General features: G+C 44.2%; 2 protein-coding genes across 2 annotated transcripts; both read right to left on the reverse strand.

Moving 5' to 3' along the window:
- Positions 1-151: 151 nt before the first annotated feature.
- LOC139381835 (RING finger protein 151-like) lies at positions 152-4,346 on the reverse strand. Its single transcript, XM_071125640.1, has 5 exons — positions 4,130-4,346; positions 3,515-3,660; positions 3,036-3,132; positions 1,871-2,100; positions 152-566 (listed from the first exon to the last, which is right to left on the reverse strand). Exons 1-5 carry the CDS (start codon positions 4,130-4,132, stop codon positions 308-310), a joined length of 735 nt encoding a protein of 244 aa, XP_070981741.1. The 5' UTR covers positions 4,133-4,346; the 3' UTR covers positions 152-307.
- An 11,326-nt stretch (positions 4,347-15,672) lies between these two features.
- Positions 15,673-22,195, reverse strand: LOC139381587 (NADPH oxidase organizer 1-like). The gene is made up of 8 exons (XM_071125236.1): positions 22,065-22,195; positions 21,824-21,904; positions 21,507-21,579; positions 21,097-21,280; positions 20,658-20,851; positions 20,354-20,467; positions 17,507-17,624; positions 15,673-16,999 (listed from the first exon to the last, which is right to left on the reverse strand). Exons 1-8 carry the CDS (start codon positions 22,137-22,139, stop codon positions 16,243-16,245), a joined length of 1,596 nt encoding a protein of 531 aa, XP_070981337.1. The 5' UTR covers positions 22,140-22,195; the 3' UTR covers positions 15,673-16,242.
- Positions 22,196-23,729: the final 1,534 nt, after the last annotated feature.

Below are 23,729 nucleotides of genomic sequence, written 5' to 3' on the forward strand. Positions count from 1 at the left end.
TGAATAAAACCATGACATGAGGAAGTGTTTTTGTCATGTTTTTAATCATTTGAGATTTGGTTTTGCCGAAATACAATAATCAACCTAATAAAAACATTCTGAAAAGAAAACAATCCAGAAGAATACATTTGCAGAATTTACAAAATACACCAAAATGAAATTAACAGTTTCATTAAAATCATTAAAATCCAAAACCTCTTTCATTTTCACATTTTCGCATAAACAGATTTTATATAAAAACCATTATGTCACATAAAACTTTATTAATAATTTGTGAAAAATAAAAAAATAAAAACCTGTACCCATCTCAAGAGCTGCTGCTACTGCTGCTCGTGTTACTCTCCCCTGTTGTCTCCCCCTCTCCATATCCCTCATACACCTCTCCACCCTCCTCCCCCTCCCCTTCTGCCTCCTCCTCTCCCATGACCTCTAGGCTCTCACAGATGAGCGCCACCTGCCTCCTGACGTGTGTCATGGCGGTCTGCATTCTCCCCATCTTTCTCCGGAGGGCGCTAGCGATGGCTCTGTGACTCTGCCTCTGGGCCTCCACATGCTGCCTCAGCTGCCTGGGGTAACCATCATTATCATCATAGGGGATTCATGCATTTATACTGAGCTTTACTTTGAGAATTTGTATATACTCTCAATCGGTATTAGATAGAATGTTGTGGCTCCCCCCTGGGGGAGGACAATCTGTGATTACCTAGGTTACCTTGTTGGCTCACATTAAAAACGTGACCTTTTTCAAACACAATGTTCTTGTTGTCTGCTTGTTTTAGGCAATTACAAAACTACAACATATCTAAAGTACAACATAGATAACTATTCAACATTACCTGCTCCAGAGCTCTCTCACTACTTAGAAAAACTTAATATAGTAGGGCTTCCCTCATGCCCCTTTTCATGACAGTGCTAGCAGCCACTTGTGAGTGAGTGCTAAGCTTTCTACCAACCAGAACATTAAGCTAGCCAAGACCAACTACACAAACAAATAAACAGACTATAAAGTAGTGAGTTGAGTTACAAACGGACTGTACTAAACAACTTAAATGTCTTACCTGTAATGAAATGTTTTCTACACACATAGCTACATGTACCCTACTAGGACACCGGTCCCCGCAATTCCCACTCTCCCACACCACACCACCTGAAGCCACAGGCTCTATTCCCCTACGTGGGAGCATTGGAACCACAGGTCGGGATTTTTGACCTGGTTACATGTACATTGAACAACAAAGCAGCTTTTCAACACGTTTTGTTATTTTTGTATAACAAAAAATCTACGAAGTTGATTCTTTTACAATGGGGGTCAATGGGAAATAATGTTTGTTTCCCCCAATTTGTGGCCGTGGTCGACGGGAATTCCTTCTTCTGACTTGACTGTCGACTCAGAGCATTATAAAGGGGAAATTCTAGCCTGGAATGCAAACTGAATATTGTTCCACTGCCTTTCCTTTTCAGTAATGTTCAGTTTGGATTCCAGGATAGAAAACTCACCTAATCTACTACAAAATAAATAAAGTGAGGCATGCTTCTAAATTCAAAATACAAACGCTACATCCATTCTGTCTCACCTCATTTTAACATCCACCCACTCCCAGTGTTTTAACATCCACCCACTCCCAGTGTTTTAACATCCACCCACTCCCAGTGTTTTAACATCCACCCACTCCCAGTGTTTTAACATCCACCCACTCCCAGTGTTTTAACATCCACCCACTCCCAGTGTTTTAACATCCACCTACTCCCAGTGTTTTAACATCCACCCAATCCCAGTGTTTTAACACCCACCCACTCCCAGTGTTTTAACACCCACCCACTCCCAGTGTTTTAACACCCACCCACTCCCAGTGTTTTAACATCCACCCACCTGAAGCAGTTGTGCTGGGGCTGGGTGGCCTGTGTGAGCAGAGTACCACAGCCCATGGGGCAGAGCTGGCTCCAGTGCTGGCAGTGCTGTGAGTGGACCTCCAGGGCTGAGCGGGGCACCAAGGAACCACAGCCCTGGTGGGGGCATGGGACCCTCTGGAACTGGCAGGAGGAACTATGGAGGAACTCCTCAGACAGAGGGAAAGTGGCTGAGCATCCCTCGTTGTTACACTACAGGGGAGAGTGAGAGGGGTAGAGCAGAGATGAGCGGAGAGGGAAGGAGAGAGAGAAGAGGGCAGAAGAGAAGAGAGGAGAGGAGAAGAGAGAGAAGAGTGAAGAGGAGAAGAGAGGAGAAGAAGTGGAAGTGTGGGAAAGTCAAAGATTGCCGAAGGTTGTTTGAATGATCTATGAAGAAATAATTTATTTAATATGAGAAGCATGATGACATATGAGATAGGGAAAGTTCCTCTATGCTTGAAACATCCAATTTCCTTGCCACTATGTGGCCCTCACACATTGCTTACAGAGAAAAATGAACTCCATTACTTTGTAATAGAAACACTTAGCAACATCAGGCTGTGATAAAATCAAATCAAATCAAATTTTATTTGTCACATACACATGGTTAGCAGATGTTAATGCGAGTGTAGCGAAATGCTTGTGCTTCTAGTTCCAACAATGCAGTAATAACCAACAAGTAATCTAACTAACAATTCCAAAACGACTACCTTATAGACACAAGTGTAAGGGGATAAAGAATATGTACATAAAGATATATGAATGAGTGATGGTACAGAGCGGCATAGGCAAGACACAGTAGATGGTATTGAGTGCAGTATATACATATGAGATGAGTATGTAAACAAAGTGGCATAGTTAAAGTGGCTAGTGATACATGTATTACATAAAGATGCAGTAGATGATATAGAGTACAGTATATACGTATACATATGAGATTAATAATGTAGGGTATGTAAACATTATATTAGGTAGCATTGTTTAAAGTGGCTAGTGATATATTTTACATAATTTCCCATCAATTCCCATTATTAAAGTGGCTGGAGTTGAGTCAGTGTGTTGGCAGCAGCCACTCAATGTTAGTGGTGGCTGTTTAACAGTCTGATGGCCTTGAGATAGAAGCTGTTTTTCAGTCTCACATAACTCACCTTAATCCTGAGGCGGCTGATAGTTTTACTCAATTTGTACATGACGAACATAAAGCTGGGACTGATAGTGTTCCTACAGCAGGGACATGTCTCCTGTCTAGAGAAGAGAGCTGAATTGAATCAATAACATTCATTTTACACTTTGAAAGGATCATTTCTACAGTCGAAAACCTGAAGAAACTAGATGGTAATCATCTTTCAGCACTGTGAAAACGTACCAAAATCAGAATCTTGTGTTCTAGAAACACATCCCACTGGGCACAGACGTCAATTCAACGTCTATTCCATGTTGGTTCCATTTAATTGAAATGACATGGAAACAGCGTTGATTCAACCGGTGTGTGTCCAGTGAGATGTTTCTTCCTACCTTTCATAATAATACAGCTACTGTCTTTTCTAATGAATAACCAGTTATGGTTACAATATTCATTCTATCTACAGTGTGTCCTAAACTGAGGACATGACCCAGTGTACTGTACCTCCTGAGCCACTGTAGGATGCAGGTCTTGCAGAAGACATGGTTACAGGCCACTCTGACAGGACACCTCAGGACAGCTCTACAGATGGTGCAGAGCAGGTCATAGTCTGGACCGTCCACAAACAGGTCCACGTCGTAACCCCCACTCTGAAACACACACACACACACACACACACACACACACACACACACACACACACACACACACACACACACACACACACACACACACGCACACAAGAGAAGTTAGTTAGGAAATAAGACAGTTGTACTTTAGGTAACTAAATCAAAGTAATGTCAATAGCAGTAAGTTAGTAAAATCAAAGCCACTCTGTTATAATAAAACATAATACATTAAACAGGAACAATCAAATCTCCCCAAAATGTTTACGTGGTTGACAAATTGCCAGGTCCAGTCACTCCAGTGCACGAATTCTTCAACCACATACCTTATTTAAAAAAATATATAATAATCTGTGTTCCTTTTCTACGACCTCTGAAGTTTTTTGGATACCTGTAGCTCTCTCGACACAAAGTTGTTCTTGAAAATCATAATCCATATTTCATCCATAAAGTCACTCATCATTATAAATTAGATGTATATATTTTAACTCACCATATTTCACTGCTCTGTTGTCAATTGTCATGAGGTCACAGTTGCTACAGTTTTCATTCCCACAGCTCAGCCCCTCACTCCCTTTAGTTAGGACTGGCCTACATGTCAACAACACTAACAAATATCCCTGTGTGCCAAGCCACAAAAATACACTGCTAAAACACCCTGGAAAAAAGACATCATTTGACCAATAATCATTCAGCTTTCCAGTGGTAAAGATCCATGTCATTCCTCTTCTCTGAAGTTCCACACTATAGTACTTACTGTTAGACTCAAAACTACGTCCAGAGCTAGTGACTAACCACCTGGGTCCTTTTTTCTCTCTTTTTCTCGTTCTCTCTTTTTTTTCTCTCCCTCTTTTTTTGGTACCCTCCAGGTTTTACTGCTTTGACACAGGGAGTTGCTATGGAAATGAATGGCGGCTGGCTCTAGAGCTTCCAAACCCATCGGCATTCTCTAACTATTGCTCTGACTGATGGCCACAGTGAGTGGGCTACTATGAATAGGCCTCTTTCAGAACTCAGTGGAGGTTTCTATTCAATAAAAAGTACCTTTTAAATGCAATAACAGCCAACTTTATTCTGTAGTTTATTTTATATAACATTCATTTCAATACTTTTGTCTGTGACATTGGCTGAAGGTTTTTAAGAGAGCTTTTTAAAATGTTTTGAAAAGTGTGCTATTATTACACATATTTGTTATATTATTGTTGTTATTGTTATTATTATTGTTATTATTAGTGTTATTAGAGTCATTATTATTATTATTTTTATTGTTATTATTGTTGTTGTGATTATTATTATTGTAAAAAAAATGGTCAGATGAAGCAGATGCTAAACTACAGGACTGCTTTGCTATCACAGACTGGAACATGTTCCGGGATTCTTCCGATGAGATTGAGGAATACACCACATCAGTCACTGGCTTTATCAATAAGTGCAATAATTTATAAGTCCACAGTGACTGTACGTACATACCCCAACCAGGATTACAACATTCGCACTGAGCTAAAGGGTAGAGCTTCCGCTTTCAAGGTGCGGGACTCTAACCTGAAAGCTTACAAGAAATCCCTCTATGCCCTGTGATGAACCATCAAACAGGCAAAGCGTCAATACAGACCTAAGATTGAATCATACTACACCGGCTCCAACGCTCTTCGGATGTGGCAGGGCTTGCAAACTACTACAAAGGGAAGCACAGCCGCGAGCTGCCCAGTGACACGAGCCTACCAGATGAGCTAAATTACTTCTATGCTCGCTTCGATGCAAGCAACACTGAGGCATGCATGAGAGCATCAGCTGTTCCGGACGACTGTGTGATCACGCTCTCCGTAGCCGACGTGGGTAAGACCTTTAAACAGGTCAACATACACAAGGCTGTGGGGCCAGACGGATTACCAGGACGTGTGCTCTGGGCATGTGCTGACCAACTGGCAGGTGTCTTCACTGACATTTTCAACATGTCCCTGATTGAGTCTGTAATACCAACATGCTTCAAGCAGACCACCATAGTCCCTGTGCCCAAGAACACAAAGGCAACCTGCCTAAATGACTACAGACCCGTAGCACTCACGTCCGTAGCCATGAAGTGCTTTGAAAGGCTGGTAATGGCTCACATCAACACCATTATTCCAGAAACCCTAGACCCACTTCAATTTGCGTACCGCCCAAACAGATCCACAGATGATGCAATCTCTAAGGCACTCCACACTGCCCTTTCCCACCTGGACAAAAGGAACACCTATGTGAGAATGCTGTTAATTGACTACAGCTCAGCGTTCAACACCATAGCACCCTCAAAGCTCATCACCAAGCTAAGGAACCTGGGACTAAACACCTCCCTCTGCAACTGGATCCTGGACTTCCTGACAGGCCGCCCCCAGGTGGTGAGGGTAGGTAGCAACACATCTGCCACGCTGATCCTCAACACTGGAGCTCCCCAGGGGTGCATGCTCAGTCCCCTCCTGTACTCCCTGTTCACCCACGACTGCATGGCCAGGCACGACTCCAACACCATCAATAAGTTAGCTGACGACACAACAGTGGTAGGCCTGATCACCGATAACGATGAGACAGCCTATAGAGAGGAGGTCAGAGACCTGGCCACGTGGTGCCAGAATAACAACCTATCCCTCAACGTAACCAAGACTAAGGAAATGATTGTGGACAACAACAGGAAAAGGAGCACAGAACACGTTCCCATTCTCACCGATGGGGCGGTAGTGGATCAGGTTGAGAGCTTCAAATTCCTTGGTGTCCACATCAACAACAAACTAGATTGGTCCAAACACACCAAGACAATCGTGAAGAGGGCATGACAAAGGCTATTCCCCCTCAGGAAACTAAAAAGATTTGGCATGGGTCCTGAGATCCTCAAAAGGTTTTACAGCTGCAACATCGAGAGCATCCTGACCGGTTGCATCACTGCCTGGTACGGCAATTGCTCGGCCTCCGACCGCAAGGCACTTCAGAGGGTAGTGCGTACGGTCCAGTACATCACTGGGGCAAAGCTGCCTGCCATCCAGGACCTCTACACCAGGCGGTGTCAGAGGAAGGCCCTAAAAATTGTCAAAGACCACAGCCATAGACTGTTCTCTCTACTACCGCATGGCAAGCAGTACCGGAGTGCCAAGTCTAGGACAATAAGGCTTCTCAACAGTTTTTACCCCCAAGCCATAAGACTCATGAACAGGTAACCAAATGGTTACCCGGACTATTTGCATTGTGTGCCACCTCCCCCCAACCCCTCTTTTACGCTGCTGCTACTCTCTGTTTATCGTATATGCATAGTCATTTTAACTATGCATTCATGTACTGTACATACTACCTAAATTGGCCTGACCAACCAGTGCTCCCACACATTGGCTGACCAGGCTATCTGCATTGTGTCCCACCACCCGCCAACCCCTCTTTTTACACTTCTGCTACTCTTTGTTCATCATATATGTGTAACAGTAGAGACTTTACATCCATCCCCTTGCCCCGACCTGGGTGCGAACCAGGGACGCTCTGCACACGTCAACAGTCACCCTCGAAGCATCGTTACCCATCACCCCACAAATCCGCGGCCCTTGCAGAGCAAGGGGAACCACTACTTCAAGGTCTCAAAGCGAGTGACGTCACCGATTGAAATGCTAGTAGCGCGCACCACCGCTAACTAGCTAGCCATTTCACATCGTTACATATGCATAGTCACTTTAACGATACCTACATGTACATACTACCTCAATAAGCCTGACTAACAGGTGTCTGTATATAGCCTTGATACTCTTTTTTCAAATGTCTTTTTACTGTTGTTTTATTTCTTTACACACACACGCACACACACTTGGGTAATTGGGTCTTTTTTTTACATTTTTAATTTAAAACATGTTTAACCTTTATTAAACTTGGCAAGTCAGAATAAATTATTATTTACAATGACTGCCAAACCTGGACGACGGTGGGCCAATTGTGCACCGCCCTATGGTACTCCCAATTACGGCCAGATCTGATACAGCCTGGATTCAAACCAGGTTCTGCAGTGACCTCTCTTGCAATGAGATGCCGTGCCTTAGACCATGGAGCCACTCGGGAGCCCAAGGTAAGTGTATGGTAAGCCCCTCCCACCAATGTCAGTTGATTGAATACAGGTGTATATGTGTTTGGGGGAGAGAGGCAGTTAGGAGTGGAAGGCGAGCATGTTGGCTAGATTTTATTATTTGTACATTTTTAATCCTTGTTTTAGCCTATTAGTTCATATCCTGATTTTAACCGTTGTTGTATTTATCTATTGATTCAAATACATTCTAAATGTTTATGTGCACGAGATAACAGCCAACTTTGTCTTGCTGTAAAAGAAAGCATTTCCTTCAAGGAAGCATCACACCTTGGTCTGCTAAATGACTCAATTGTAAAAGTAGTGCTATGTACATTATGTATTTTATTTGTTCTGTTTTGATTACTGTTTGGATACCAGGTAGATTAGCCTCTGCAGAAGCTAATTGAGGATACTACTAATACTGATAAATACTACTAATACTACTAAATACTGCTTCTCAAGCCTAACAGTAAACAACTCCCCTTCAGGGTTAATATTAACTCTCTGCTTTATCATACAGGTCCATCCATTCCCATTAAGTCATTCTCTTTATCTTAACAATGCATAGATCCGATTTACTGAATGCAATGCGGATGCTTCTCTATGTGTTTCGTTTCGAGAAACTAGTTATAAAACGTCAGAGATGAGAATCTTGAAAACGTGCCAACTTTATGTGCTTGGAAAGACAGTGCACTGATCTGGGTGGAGAGAGGGGGAAGTTGCTACTCAGCAGTGTTGGTAGTGTGGGAAGTACTGATGCTAATTATTACTGTCTGACGAGCATCTACAGATACCTGACCTGTTGAGTGAGATGATTGAGATGATTGACTTGTTTTATGATCAAATCAAATCAAATGTTATTGGTCACATACACATGTCTAGTAGATGTTATTGCGGGTGTTTTGACATGCTTGTGCTTCTAGTTCCGACAGTGCAGCAATATCTAAAAAGTAATATCTAACAATTTCACAACACATACCTAATACCCACAAATCTAAGCAGCATAGACTAAGATACAGTAGATACTATAGAATACAGTATATGAGATGAGATGAGTAATGCAAGATATGTAAACATTATTAAAGTGACTAGTGATTTCAAGTCTGTGTATGTCAGCAGCAACCTCTCTGTGCTAGTGATGGCTGTTTAACAGTCTGATGTCCTTGAGATAGAAGCTGTTTTTCAGCCTCTCGGTCCCAGCTTTGATGCACCTGTACTGACCTCACCTTCTGGATGATTTTTTAAATTTATTTAACTATAAGAATAAATTCTTATTTTCATTGATGGACAAGGCAGTGGGTTAGAACAACAGATTTTTACCTTGTCAGCTCGGGGATTTGATCTTGCAACCTTTCGGTTACTAGTCCAAAGCTCTAACCACTCGTCTACCTGCCGCCCTAATGATAGAAGGGTGAACAGGCAGTGGCTCGGGTGGTTGTTGTCCTTGATTATCTTTTTGGCCTTCCTGTGACATCGGTGCTGTAGGTGTCCTGGAGGGCAGGTAGTTTGTCCCCGGGGATGCGTTGTGCAGACCGCACCACACTCTGGAGAGCCCTGCGGTTGTGGGCAGTGCAGTTGCCGTACCAGGCGGTGATACATCCTGATGCTCTCAATTGTGCATCTGTAAAGGTTTGTGAGGGTTTTAGGTAACAAGCCAAATTTCTCAAGCCTCCTGAGGTTGACGAAGCACTGTTGCGCCTTCTTCAACAGTCTGTCTGTGTGGGTGGACCATTTCAGTTTGTCAGTGATATGTATGCAGAGGAACTTAAAACTTTCCACCTCCACTGCTGTCCCATTGTTATGGATAGGGGGGTGCTTGCTCTGCTGTTTCCTGAAGTCCACAATCATCTCCTTTGTTATGTTGGCATTGAGTGAGAGATTATTTTCCTGACCCCACACTCCCAGAGCCCGCACCTCCTCCCTGTAGTCTGTCTCGTCATTGTTGGTAATCAAGCCTATTACTGTTGTGTCATCTGCAGACTTGATGACTGAGTCGGAGGCGTGCATTGCCACGCGGTCATGGGTGAACAGGGAGTACAGGACAGGGCTGAACACGCACCCTTATGGGGTCCCAGTGTTGAGGATCAGTGAAGTGGAGGTGTTGTTTCCTTCCTTCACCACCTGCGGGGCGGCCCGTCAAGAAGTCCAGGACCCAATTGCACAGGGCGGGGTTGAGACCCAGGGCTTAAAGCTTAATGATGAGCTTGGAGGGTACTATGGTGTTTATTGCTGAGTTGTAGTCAATGAACAGCATTCTTACATAGGTATTCCTCTTGTCCAGGTGGGATAGGGTAGTGTACAGTGTGATGGCGATTGAATCGTCTGTGGACCTATTGGGGCGGTATGCAAATTCAAGTGGGTCTAGGGTGACAGGTACGGTGGAGGTATTATGATCCTTAACTAGTCTCTAAAAGCACTTCATGATGACAGAAGTGAGTGCTACGGGGTGATAGTCATTTAGTTCAGTTACCTTTGCATGCTTGGGTCAGGAACAATGGTGGCCATCTTGAAGCATGTGGGGACAGCAGACTGGGATAGGGAGAGACTGAATATGTCTGTAAACACACCAGCCAGCTGGTCTGCACATGCTCTGAGGACGCGGCTAGAGATGCCGTCTGGGCCGGCAGCTTTGCGAGGATTTACACTTTTAAATGTCTTACTCACGTCGGCCACGGAGAAGGAGAGCCCACAGTCCTTGGTAGCTGGCCACATCGGTGGCACTGGGTTATCTTCAAAGCGGGCAAAAAACTTGGTTAGCTTGTCCGGAAGCAAGACGTCGGTGTCCGGTTTGGCTGGTTTTCCTTTTGTAGTCTGTGATTGTCTTTAGACCCTGCCACATACGTCTCGTGTCTGAGCCGTTAAATTGCGATTCCACTTGTCTTTATGCTGACGTTTTGCCTTTTGGAGGGAAGGACAATTCTGTTTGTATTCTTCCATATTCCCAATCACCTTGCCATGGTTAAATTCAGTTTTGCGCAAATGTACCATCTATCCACAGTTTCTGGTTAGGGTAGGTTTTAATAGTCACAGTGGGTACAACACCTCCCTTCTTGATGAAATCAGTAACCGTCTCAGTGCACACGTCAATATTATTCTCGGAAGCTACATATCCCAGTCCGCGTGATCAAAACAATCTTGAAGTGTGGATTCCGATTGGTCAGACCAGCGTTGAATAGTCCTTAGCACGGGTACTTCCTGTTTGAGTTTCTGCTTATAGGAAGGGAGGAGCAAAATGGAGTCGTGGTCAGATTTGCCTATAGGAGGGCTGGGGAAGGCCTTGTATGCATCCATGAAGTTGGAATAACAATGATCAAGTTTTTGTCCAGCGTGAGTACTACAGTCAATATGCTGATAGAATTTAGGTAGCCTTTTCCTTAAATTTGTTTTGTAAAAAATCCCCAGCTACAATAACTGCAGCCTCAGGATATATGGTTTCTAGTTTGCATAAAGTCCAGTGAAGTTCCTTGATGGCTGTCATGGATTCGGCTTGAGGGGGGACATATGGTGCTGTGACAATAACCGAATAAATTTTATTTTGGAGTTAACACTGTCGGCATTTCATTGTGAGTTATTCTAGGTCAGGTGAACAAAACGCCTTGAGTTCCTGTATGTTATTACAATTACACCATGAGTCGTTAATCATGAAACATACGTTTGTGATTCACATTTCTGAAGCTTCCCTCCTTTTGTTTTAATTGAATTGGTGCCAACTTGTGGCATGCTTTGAGTACATTACACTGATCTGACTTACTGGCAAAATGTTACATCCTGTAAATTGGAGACATGGGAACTTTTTTTATATCAGCAATGTCTGTATTTTCAGTGATTTAAAGGTCAATTGAATAATCTACCAATGTTTTTGTGTAAACAAAAGTCTTCATTACCTTTCTTACAGTATTAACCTTCTCTTAAAAGCATTCCCACCAGTAAATCATTGATCTCTAAGCAATTCCCATTAGACACATTCCCTTGTCTTTGCTTTGACTTTTCATGAATATTAACTCATTTTCCCAATAAGCCATCACTCTTTTAGCAACACTTGTGTGTAATAAGCAAGAATGGCACCGTGTCAGTTCAGCTACTCTACCCAGCGGTTACGTGTTTAATCAGTGTCCTTCCCGCTTGTGTTGGGATAAAAGTCATAATGTCAACACAATTAACACTTTGTTCCTGACTGTAAATGCCACTCCTAAAAGTACACTGTTGGTTTGCTTTAGTTTCAAGGTTTAATGTCACGTGCACAAGTCCAGAAGTAATAATGGAAGTTATAGATGAAATCAGAGAACCTCAATTCATGTAATGATTTGGAAACTCCACATTCTTCTCTTTTATATATTTTCTTTTTTGTTTGATTGACAGATTTAATCTAGATGCATTAGGCTAGTTTCATCTTGTTGTGATAAGGAATCCACTATTCCTTTTCTCAGAGGGAAACTATCAGAATACCTTGTTTATTTAAATAATAAATGGGACATAAAGTGCTGTCTTCTTTTTGTTGTCATGAAAAGCAAAACATATATTGTCCATAAAGATTGATATTGAATATGATACGGTTAAGTTATTTTTAAGATGTGATAAGAAGTGAATCCCTTTGTCCGTAGCATTAGTCATGTTAACAAAAGCCTTTTCTCGACATACGCAGAGAAATTGCTGCCAACAGCAACAACTTGAGAAACTAATTTTTCATCTAACAGTGTCCATGGCAAGGCGATGACAGAGTGACAAGAGCTTTATTTTTTAATGTTCGTTCAGCTGTCTTTCTAACTGACTGTTAGAGAACATAAGAAACCATGTTACATAATATGCTTTTACTCTCACCTCAATCAGAAGCAAATCGACAATCTCAGATTACAACATCTAATAGTGTCAAGGCAATCCCCACAAATGCTTTTACACAATGCTGGTTCTTCACTTCATTCATTTTGCAGTTTAAGTCACCTCACCTTTGAAATGAATGGAATTGAACTCATTTGGAAAGATAAAAGTAACAAGAAAAACAGTGTAATGAACCATTTGAATCATAATCTCAGGTCCTCAATCACTTCTAGTGTTTTCTTAAATACCACGGGTATCTGATCACCTGATGTCTTCGCAGGCAACTTGTTAAGGTTTAGCAGGGATCGGACCAAAATGCAGCGTGGTTATTTCGATACATCTTTAATAAAAGATAAACACGATGAATACAAAACAATAAACGTAACGTGAAAACCTAAACAGCCTTATCTGGTGCAAGCAAACACTGAGACAGGAACAATCACCCACGAAACACTCAAAGAATATGGCTGCCTAAATATGGTTCTCAAAGAGAGACAACGATAAACACCTGCCTCTGATTGAGAACCACTCTAGGCAACCATAGACTTACCTAGACAACTCTACTATACCACAATCCCATGACCTACAAAAACCGCAAGACAAAACACACCACATAAATAACCCATGTCACACCCTGGCCTGACCAAAATAATAAAGAAAACACAAAATACTAAGACCAGGGCGTGACAGAACCCCCCCCAAGGTGCGGACTCCCGGCCGCACACCTAAATCCATAGGGGAGGGTCCGGGTGGGCGTCTGTCCACGGTGGCGGCTCCGGCGCGGGACGTGGACCCCACTCCAACAAAGTCTTAGTCCGCTTAATTCGCATCCTTAGATTGGCGACCCTCGCCGCCGACCTTGGCCTAGTAACCCTCACCAAGGGCCCCACTGGACTGAGGGGCAGCTCCGGACTGAGGGACAGCTCGGGACTGAGGGGTAGCTCGGGACTGAGGGGTAGCTCGGGACTGAGAGGAAGCTCGGGACTGAGAGGATGCTCAGGCAGGTTGATGGCTCTGGCAGATCCTGGCTGACTGGCGGCTCTGGCAGATCCTGGCTGACTGGCGGCTCTGGCAGATCCTGGCTGACTGGTGGCTCTGGCAGATCCTGGCTGACTGGCGGATCCTGGCTGAATGGCGGCTCCTGGCTGAATGGCGGATCCTGGCTGAATGGCGGCTCTGGCGGATCCTGGCAGACTGGCAGCTCTGGCGGATCCTGGCAGACTGGCGGCTCCTGGCAGACTGGCGGATCTGGCGGATCCTGTCTGACTGGCGGCTCTGGCTGCTCCATGCTGACTGGCGGCTCTGGCTGCTCCATGCTGACTGGCGGCTCTGGCTGCTCCATGCTGGCTGGCGGCTCTGGCTGCTCCATGCTGACTGGCGGCTCTGGCTGCTCCATGCTGACTGGCGGCTCTGGCTGCTCCATGCTGACTGGCGGCTCTGGCGGCTCCATGCTGACTGGCGGCTCCTTGCAGACTGGCGGCTCTGGCGGCTCCTTGCAGACTGGCGGCTCTGGCTGCTCCTTGCAGACTGGCAGCTCTGGCTGCTCCTTGCAGACTGGCAGCTCTGGCTGCTCCTTGCAGACTGGCAGCTCTGGCGGCTCCTTGCAGACTGGCAGCTCTGGCGGCTCCTTGCAGACTGGCAGCTCTGGCGGCTCCTTGCAGACTGGCAGCTCTGGCGGCTCCTTGCAGACTGGCAGCTCTGGCAGCGCTGGACAGGCGGGAGACTCCGGCAGCGCTGGAGAGGAAGAAGGCTCTAGCAGCGCTGGACAGGCTAAGCGCACTGTAGGCCTGGTGCGTGGTGCTGGCACTGGTGGTACTGGGCCGAGGACACGCACAGGAAGCCTGGTGCGGGGAGCTGCCACCGGAGGGCTGGTGCGTGGAGGTGGTACTGGATAGACCGGACCGTGCAGGTGCACTGGAGCTCTTGAGCACCGAGCCTGCCCAACCTTACCTGGTTGAATGCTCCCGGTCGCCCTGCCAGTGCGGCGAGGTGGAATAGCCCGCACTGGGCTGTGCAGGCGAACCGGGGACACCGTGCGCAAGGCTGGTGCCATGTAAGCCGGCCCAAGGAGACGCACTGGAGACCAGATGCGTAGAGCCGGCTTCATGACACTTGGCTCGATGCTTACTCTAGCCCGGCCGATACACGGAGCTGGTATGTACCGCACCGGGCTATGCACCCGCACTGGAGACACCGTGCGCTCCACAGCATAACACGGTGCCTGCCCGGTCTCTCTAGCCCCCCGGTAAGCACAGGAAGTTGGCGCAGGTCTCCTACCTGGCTTCGCCATACTCCCTGTGTGCCCCCCATAGGACATTTCTGGGGCTGACTCTCGGGCTTCCATCCGCGTCGCCGTGCTGCCTCCTCATACCAGCGCCTCTCCGCCTTCGCCGCCTCCAGCTCTTCTTTGGGGCGACGATATTCTCCAGGCTGAGCCCAGGGTCCTTTACCATCCAAGATTTCCTCCCATGTCCAGAAATCTGGATTTCGCTGCTCCTGCTCCGCTGCCTGTCACCACGCCGCTTGGTCCTGTTGTGGTGGGTGATTCTGTTAAGGTTTTCTTCTTCCTCTTCCTCTTCCTCTGAAGAGGAGGTGTAGCAGGGATCAGACCAAAATGCAGCGTGGTTATTTCGATACATCTTTAATAAAAGATAAACACGAACAATACAAAACAATAAACGTAACGTGAAAACCTAAACAGCCTTATCTGGTGCAAACAAACACTGAGACAGGAACAATCACCCACGAAACACTCAAAGAATATGGCTGCCCAAAATATGGTTCCCAATCAGAGACAACGATAAACACCTGCCTCTGATTGAGAACCACTCTAGGCAACCATAGACTTACCTAGACAACTCTACTATACCACAATCCCATGACCTACAAAAACCGCAAGACAAAACACACCACATAAATAACCCATGTCACACCCTGGCCTGACCAAAATAATAAAGAAAACACAAAATACTAAGACCAGGGCGTGACACAACTGGTGGATTGTGTGTGTGTTGGAGGGATGTTTTTAATAAGATGTTCAGTTCGCTTGCGAGGTAGTGGATTCTGAGCTGACAATATAAATGGAAAGAAACATGTGACCACAGTAGAAAATACGACTTGGAAAGAGAGAAGATGAATACATTGAATTCAGTGTATAGGATATTGTTTAATGCACACTATATTAGTTAGACATGCATATAAGGCATACAGACAGTAATGGTAAATAGTTACAGTAAAATTCCAGTATGGAATAACAGTGACTTCAGACACCAATAGAAGTATGAAATGTAGGCTACAACAAACAAACCAGTCATTGGTCAACTACAAACAAACCAGTCATTGGTGAACTACAAAGGGGTAGATCTAAAGCGGATGAGACTTTACACATCTGAAAAAGTACTTTGTCACCTAACTTTTAAGTTACTGAATAAAGAACAGAAGTACAATATGTTTCCTTCCCATCTTAACTCTGATTATGGATAAAAGGCCTGTCAAGAATTTTTTATTTGACAGGTACATTTACTCACATAAAAATTGTTGGAGGGAGTCATAGTTAGTGTAGCATACAGCAGGCGTTCTTATGCTAATTTAACCATAGTCTCATGAGCCATTCTCAAAGTATTGCGCTACATGTAAAGTCGATCACGAGAGACGAGTATCAACATAACCCCAAAACCAGCACTCCCCACGGCTCCCCATGACCTTGTCTCCCACTTCCCCTACCACTGCTGCCAACCTTTCTCGTGGGTCTGGATGGGGTCCTGCAGGGAGAACTCCCCCCTGGAGGCCAGGGCAGCCTTGCGGGTCATGGTGGTACACCGAGTCAGGATCTCATGGGCTCTGGGTCGCGTGGGCACCCTGGGGGCAGCGGTGGGCATCTTACAGGACCCAGCCTCAGGCCTGGAGCTGGAGGAGAGGCTCTCATCTGGGGGGCTGCGGCCACTATTCCTCTCCCCTGGCTCGGGTGAGGACTTGGTGCTGTGTGGGGGGCTTAGGAGGTCCTCCTCACTGGAGGAATATGCCTTGATACTCCGGCCCAGAGACTCAATGCCTGACGAGCTGAAGTCAGAGATGGAGGACTCTGCCCCGCTGATGGTGCTCTTGCGGATTGCCGGATTCGGCTTTGACTCCAGGTCTTCTCTCTCTCTTTGGGATGGAGGGTCGGCCATGCCGAGACGGGTCTCAGACAGGAGCTCCAGAGAGCGGGTCTTTTGGAGATGGGGAGCCCGGTACGGATTACCCCTGGGCTGGGTGGTATGCTCCTTAAGCTCTGTCTCCTCATACATGGTGGCTGGGTAGCGGTTGCTAGATTGGCTTCCACCACTTGATGCCAGGTTGAGAATAGAGCTGTTCATGTGGGTTGCCTGATTGAGAGAGGAGCTGTGCAGCTTCCTCTGCAGGGTGTGGAGGCCAGCACGTGGGTTGTTGTAAGGCTGCAGGTACATGGAGGGAACATAGCCCATCCTTCCATTATACCTGGAGAGAAAAGAGCTGCATCACTCAGAGTTCGAATAGTTTGTTTTTTTACAGGACATCTTGAGGTCATGACTTTCATGTCTTTGCTTAACAGAATATTGAAGTGGTGCAGTTCGTCACCATCAATCATCATTTATCAAAAGGAACCACTAACAGGTGATTGGTCATCCCTACTCTCTTCACTGTTGTTCGTTACCAAATAACACTAAGAAAACCATGGGATGTCACTATGACATTTTATTTCAGGTATTAACTTTTGGTGGCCAGCCAAGTAGGTGCTCCCTGTTCACATAAACTATAATCACTTTTGGAGTGACAATGCATTCAAACGTTCCTCCCACATACTTGCTGTCACACTATTGTAGCCAAGAAAATTAGAGGTTGTACATTGGTTGCGTTGCCTTGTATCACAGACCAGACAAGTAAATGCAGTTTTGGTTGCTTTGTCTGTGTAGCATTCTGAGAGGCAGACAGGCAGACTGATAGTCAGGTTACATGTTGGCATACCCGATGAACCACCATCCGTCATCTGATTTCCTCAGCACCTCTACCACAGAGCCAATAGGAACAGGCACCTCGTCATTATTGTTAGTGGAGTAACTCCTCACAGCACAGTAGAGAGTTCCTGAGGGACAAACCAGGAAGCTTGTTAAAACAACAAAAGAGATTCCGTTCTACAACACCATCAGCAGTAGTCCTTCTAGGAATTTATACAGTGCCTTTAGAAGTATTCACAACCCTTTACTTTTTTCACATAAGTTTTTCAGAATAAAAGTGAAAAGCTCTTAGAGACTTAACAAGAAAGACTCGCAGCTGTAATCGCCACAAAAGGTGCATCAACAAAGTACTGTTTCAGAGGTGTGAATAATCATGTAAATGAGATATTTCTATATTTCATTTTCAAGCAAAAAAATATATATATACAGTGCCAGTTAAAAGTTTAGACACACCTTCTCATTCAAATGTTTTTCTCATATTTTGACTCATCAGACCTAAGGACAGATTTCCACCGGTCTAATGTCCATTGCTCAAGTTTCTTGGCCCAAGCAAATCTCTTCTTCCTATCTGAGAAATACGACTGGTTTTCTGACAACACAAGGCTGCCTCAGGGATGATGAAAACAGCCACCTGTCAGAAGATGCTTGGACTCGTTCACCTTGTTATGACTCTATACTTGTAATGAAAGGTCAGGTTTCGGTCAAACCCACTTGTGAGCTTTCAATTGCTGACAAGATGGTTGCTGCTGTCAGGGGGAGGATATATTAATTAAAATGTTGTTGCCAGGGAAAGTCACGGAAGGGGAACAGGGGAGGCTTTATGAGTTACAGGATGTCTTAGACACTTTGCAGAACCTGGGGAGTGTCACGACTCCCACCGAAGGTGGCTCCTCTTCCTGTTCGGGCGGCGCTCGGTGGTCGTCGTCACCGGTCTACTGGCTGCCACCGATCCCTTTTCCCTTTTCTGTTGGTTTTGTCTTATTGGTTACACCTGTTTCTTGTTTAGGTTTTTAGTTGGGCTATTTAAGCCGGTAAGGCCCGCCTGCTCTTTGTACGGGCTTATTTTTCCCTCTGTGTTTGTGTGTGGTAGTGCGTTTCAGTTTTGTTTTTTCTCCGGACTGGTTAGGTCCTGGTTTTGGGCCGGTCGTTTATGTGTGCCCTGTATTGGCCTGTACTATTTTCTCTGTGCTGGAGATTAAAGTATTGTTCTGTACCTTCTGCCTCCTGCTCCTGACTCCGCACCCACTACGCCTAAGTGTTCTGTACCTTCTGCCTCCTGCTCCTGACTCCGCACCCACTACGCCTAAGTGCGTCACAGGGAGAGCTATCATATACTGTACTCTGTAACAACTTCTACCTACAATTGTATTACTAAAGGAGAATTTTAATACTTGAACAAAGAGTCTGTGTTTCCTTTCTACTACCAATATATATATACGTTTGATAACTATATAGAACTGATTATCTTTTGAAGAAATTGATCAATGGTGTCCTTTAGTGGTGGTTTCTTTGCAGCAATTTGACCACGGAGGCCTGATTCACACACTCTCCTCTGAACAGTTGAGATGTGTCTGTTACTTGACCTCTGTGAAGCATTTATTTGGGCTGCAATCTGAGGTGCAGTTAACTCTAATGAATGTATCCCCTGCAGCAGAGGTAACTCTGGGTCTTCCTTTCCTGTGGCAGTCATCATGAGAGCCAGTTTCATCATAGCTCTCGATGGTTTTTGCGACTGCAATTGAATAAACTTTAAAAGTTCTTTAAGTTTTCCAGATTGACTGACCTTCATGTCTTAAAGTAATGATGGACTGTTGTTTCTCTTTGCTTATTTGAGCTGTTCTTGCCATAATATGGACTTGGGCTTTTACCAAATAGGACTGTCTTCTGTATACCAAACCTACATTGTCACAACACAACTCATTGGCTCAAATGAATTAATGAGGAAAAAAAGGCCACAAATGAATTTTAAATAAGGCACACCTGTCAATTGAAATGCATTCCAGGTGACTACCTCATGAAGCTGGTTGAGAGAATGCCAAAAGTGTGCAAAGCTGTCATCAAATCAAAGGGTGTTTTCTTTGAAGAATCTCAAATGTAAAATATATTTGGATTTGTTTCAATCTTTTTTGGTTACTACATGACTGTGTCATTTCATAGTTTTGATATCTTCGCTATTATTCTACAATGTAGAAAATAGTAAAAATAAAGAAAAACCCTTGAATGAATAGGTGTGTCCAAACTTTTGACTGGTACTGTATATGTTTTCACTTTGTCAGTATGGGGTACTGTGTGTAAATGGGTGAGAAAAATCTATTTAATCCACATTGTATATATTTTTTTAACTAGGCAGGTCAGTTAAGAACAAATTCTTATTTACAATGACAGCCTACAGTGGGTTAACTGCCTTGTTCAGGGGCAGAAGGACAGACTTTCACCTTGTCAGCTCAGGGACTTGATCCAGCGACCTTTCTGTTACTGGCCAAACACTAACTACTAGGACACCTACCGCCCCAAACAGAACAAAATGTGAAATAAGACAAAGGTGTGAAAATATTCTGATGACACTGTAGATAGTGGATTCTGACAAATCTCAAAACCATGACAGCACATCTTGTAATGCCATATTGTAATCTGTAATACATTCTCAGTCTGTCATTCTCTACTTTGTTGGGTTGAGGGTGTTTTATCTAGCTTAGGACTGCCCCCTGGTGTTTGGCTGGCTGTGGAATGTTCAAACTACTATGGTTTCACCATGTGCCAACTGCAATCCATAGTAGGCCTAGTATATTAAACAAACTGTGATCAAGTTTGGACTGTGGAAATGATATGCATTAATATACCATATGAAGTATCTCACCACCCAAGGGAATTCCATTCATTTCATCTTCATCCTCCTCTGCCTCACACATCTCCAGGTAGGGAGCAGGGAACCAGGCCAACTGTTTGTCCTCGTTCTCCACCAGCCACCAGCCTGAATGAACACACACAGATCGAGACAGAGGAAGTCTTAATTAGACTAGTCTTCATTTCCATGTTTCGCCACACAAAGCTTGAAAGTGGAGCCTATCCCAGGTTAACAGTGTAAGGAGAAATTAAATGTGGGCTAACCTACGTTTAAATACAGGTAAATAAAAGTAAACTATATTAAGGAGGACTCTAACCTGCCGGGTCTTTGATGAGCACGTCCAGCCTCTCATCCAAGGCCACTTTAAAGGGCCTGTTCTTAGTGTCCTTGGTGTTGTAGGGCCCCACACAGCGGTAAGACTGGCTAACAAAGGCGTGTGTCCTATTGCCCACGCTCAGACGCTGCCCGCTCATGTTCCCCACCCCCTCCTTCGATGGCAGCATCATGATGCTGTGGAGAGGAGACAAATGCTAACGATAACATACAGTACCTGCTGGACGTTTTCTTTAAGTTTACATGAGAAGACCAGAGTGCTAGACTCATAAAAGATTGTTGCCATGTAGTAAGTAGATGCTCTCATCCAGTACGTTAATCTACGATTTAATTATTAGTGTAGTGAAATAAGAATGCTGAAATAATAAAAAAATATATTTTTAAAAAAGAGGCTGAAACGAGGAATGTTTGTATGTGTTTACCTGTTCTTGGTGAAGTCTGCCTGCAGGTCGTGGTCTTTGGGCATGAAAAACCGAGTGACCTCTGAACTGCGGGTCACGGAGGGGTCACACCTGAGCAGGTCGTTGCAGTAGTTCTCCAGTAAGTTCATCCGACGCATCAACCAACAAGGACCCTTCTCCTGGATCTTTCTCCTCATAGCTGTGGCTGAGAGAAGACAACAATTAGTAAGGTCCGACCTCAGTATTCGCAGTGAAAGAAAGAAAAATGTATTCCCTCTTTTTGAATTGTTGAGGTTTCACTTTTTCATTGAGGTAGGAAGAAGAACAACATGAATGTGATGAGGACGTGAGACAGCAAAGTGACGAAGCAGAGTTTAAATAGTTTGGGAGTAGATTGTGAGGCAAAGATGAGACTGAGGTTGTTGACTTACCTCTGAATTTGGGAATCACTCTGTCTCTCTTGCGGAAAGGATTCTCAAGGAAAAACCTCTTCTTCAATTGTCTCTGTTGAAATAAGAGGAGGGATATCACATATCCTCTGATAAAGATGTATCAATCACTTTTAATTGTTACATTTATTTTGTCATTTAGGAGACACTCTTATCCAGAGCAACTTACAGGAACAATTAGGGTTGAGTGCCTGCTCAAGGGCATGTCTACATATTGTTCACCTACTGGCCCAACGCCCTTAACCGGGTCGGCAAATTGACGCTCCTTTATTGATATACAGGTTCAATTTAAAACTTACATGAAACTCCTTCAAATCTAGGAATGATCTGTAGACAATTACTTCACTCTCATCAGACCACAGTATGGAGATCATAAACATCTGTAGAAAACTTGAAATTATATTATTTTAGAAAACTAAAAATTTAACAGATACAAATTAGGAAACATTTTTAAATTGACCAATTTATATACACAAAAATGGAATACACACACACACACACACACACTCTCTACGCTTATTCATTTCTATAGTGGTTTACCTTGACTTGAAATGCCTCTCTATATATCACTCCAATAATCTGGGCACTAGTGGCATAGCGCATCTGGTCTCCCATGTCTGAGTTTATTCTAATCTAATTTTGAGTTGATGATCTACTCTTTCTCTCAAGCCGCTTGCTTTCATCTCTGTCTGCTCGACTTGTTTAGTACAATTTATACTTTAGGAGAAGAGGCGGAGTCGGTAGGCACTTATGCAACTATATCGTCACGTGGTGCTTTTTACCTGGCTGTGGGCTGTGGGCTGTGGGCTGTGGGCTGTGGGCTGTGGGCTGTGGGCTGTGGGCTGTGGGCTAAAGCGAATAAATGTCTTGTCGCTTTCAATAGATTTTTTTTTAATTGGTCAATTCATCCATCCAGTCCACCAACCACAACAATCAATTACAAAATAAACAGTGGATAGTAATTTATCAAGTTAAATGGTTTGGTCATGGGTAGGCACCAGGCTTACATTTACTTATCCATTGATTGTAGGCATACCAAGTAGCCTACTACGAACTTGCAAAATGTGAATTAATTCTACCTTACACCTAGCTGGCAAGATACCTTCAGAGAGTGTTAGTTAACACCTGCTAGGTGTTGGTGGCACTGAAGAAGCACAGTAGGTAGCAACATAGACAGTGTCGAGAACCTGTTTTGTGAATAGGATGGGATGATGAATCACATGTTGTTGACATTGAACCTGTTTTTGGCTGCTATTACCTGTGTGTGTGCATGCAACACACACACACACACACACACACACACACACACACACACACACACACACACACACACACACACACACACACACAGTTGTTATTGTCCAATGCGAATTTGTTTTAAATTACTCAACGGCTCATCAGAGGTTAAAAATCTACTAGTGCCAGCCTTCTCCATGAGTAGGCCTAATGCCTGATGCACACAACTCATAGAGGTTAAATAGTAGTGATATTGATGCTATTATACACAGTTTTATTTTAGGCATTTTATTTAGAAGCGCAATGTAAATGTGCCGATCCAGCGCAAAACAGTACTGGCGACCTAAAGCCTATCGCCATTTGTGCGCAGATTTTTGTCCGCAAACTATAGATTATGTATTTAGATGTGGTGCAGTTGTAGTGAGCTCCTCTCTATGCAACCTGGCCTCAGCGCCATTCATTGCATTTTAAATGTTACATTACATTGCAAATTGAATAGTAGTTGTAGGCTACAATATCATAAGAATTAGAGGAAGTATCATACCTTTTACCCAGTCTTACAATATCGTATGAGTTGAGTGACATACCCTAAATTATTATAATATCGTATCATATGAGTTTGATGACATACCGTAACTTGTCATAACTGTGAGAGACGGAATCTAAAACAAAAATCCAGAAAATCACATTGTATGATTTTTAAGTAAGTAATTAGCATTTTATTGCATGACATAAGTATTTGATCACCTACCAACCAGTAAGAATTCCGGCTCTCACAGACCTGTTCGTTTTTCTTTAAGAAGTCCTCCTGTTCTCCACTCATTACCTGTATTAACGGCACCTGTTTGAACTCGTTACCTGCATAAAAGACACCTGTCCACACACTCAATCAAACAGACTCCAACCTCTCCACAATTGCCAAGACCAGAGAGCTGTGTAAGGACATCAGGGATAAAATTGTAGACCTGC

This window comes from Oncorhynchus clarkii, chromosome 23 (assembly GCF_045791955.1).
Source record: "Oncorhynchus clarkii lewisi isolate Uvic-CL-2024 chromosome 23, UVic_Ocla_1.0, whole genome shotgun sequence".
Taxonomy (NCBI): domain Eukaryota; kingdom Metazoa; phylum Chordata; class Actinopteri; order Salmoniformes; family Salmonidae; genus Oncorhynchus; species Oncorhynchus clarkii.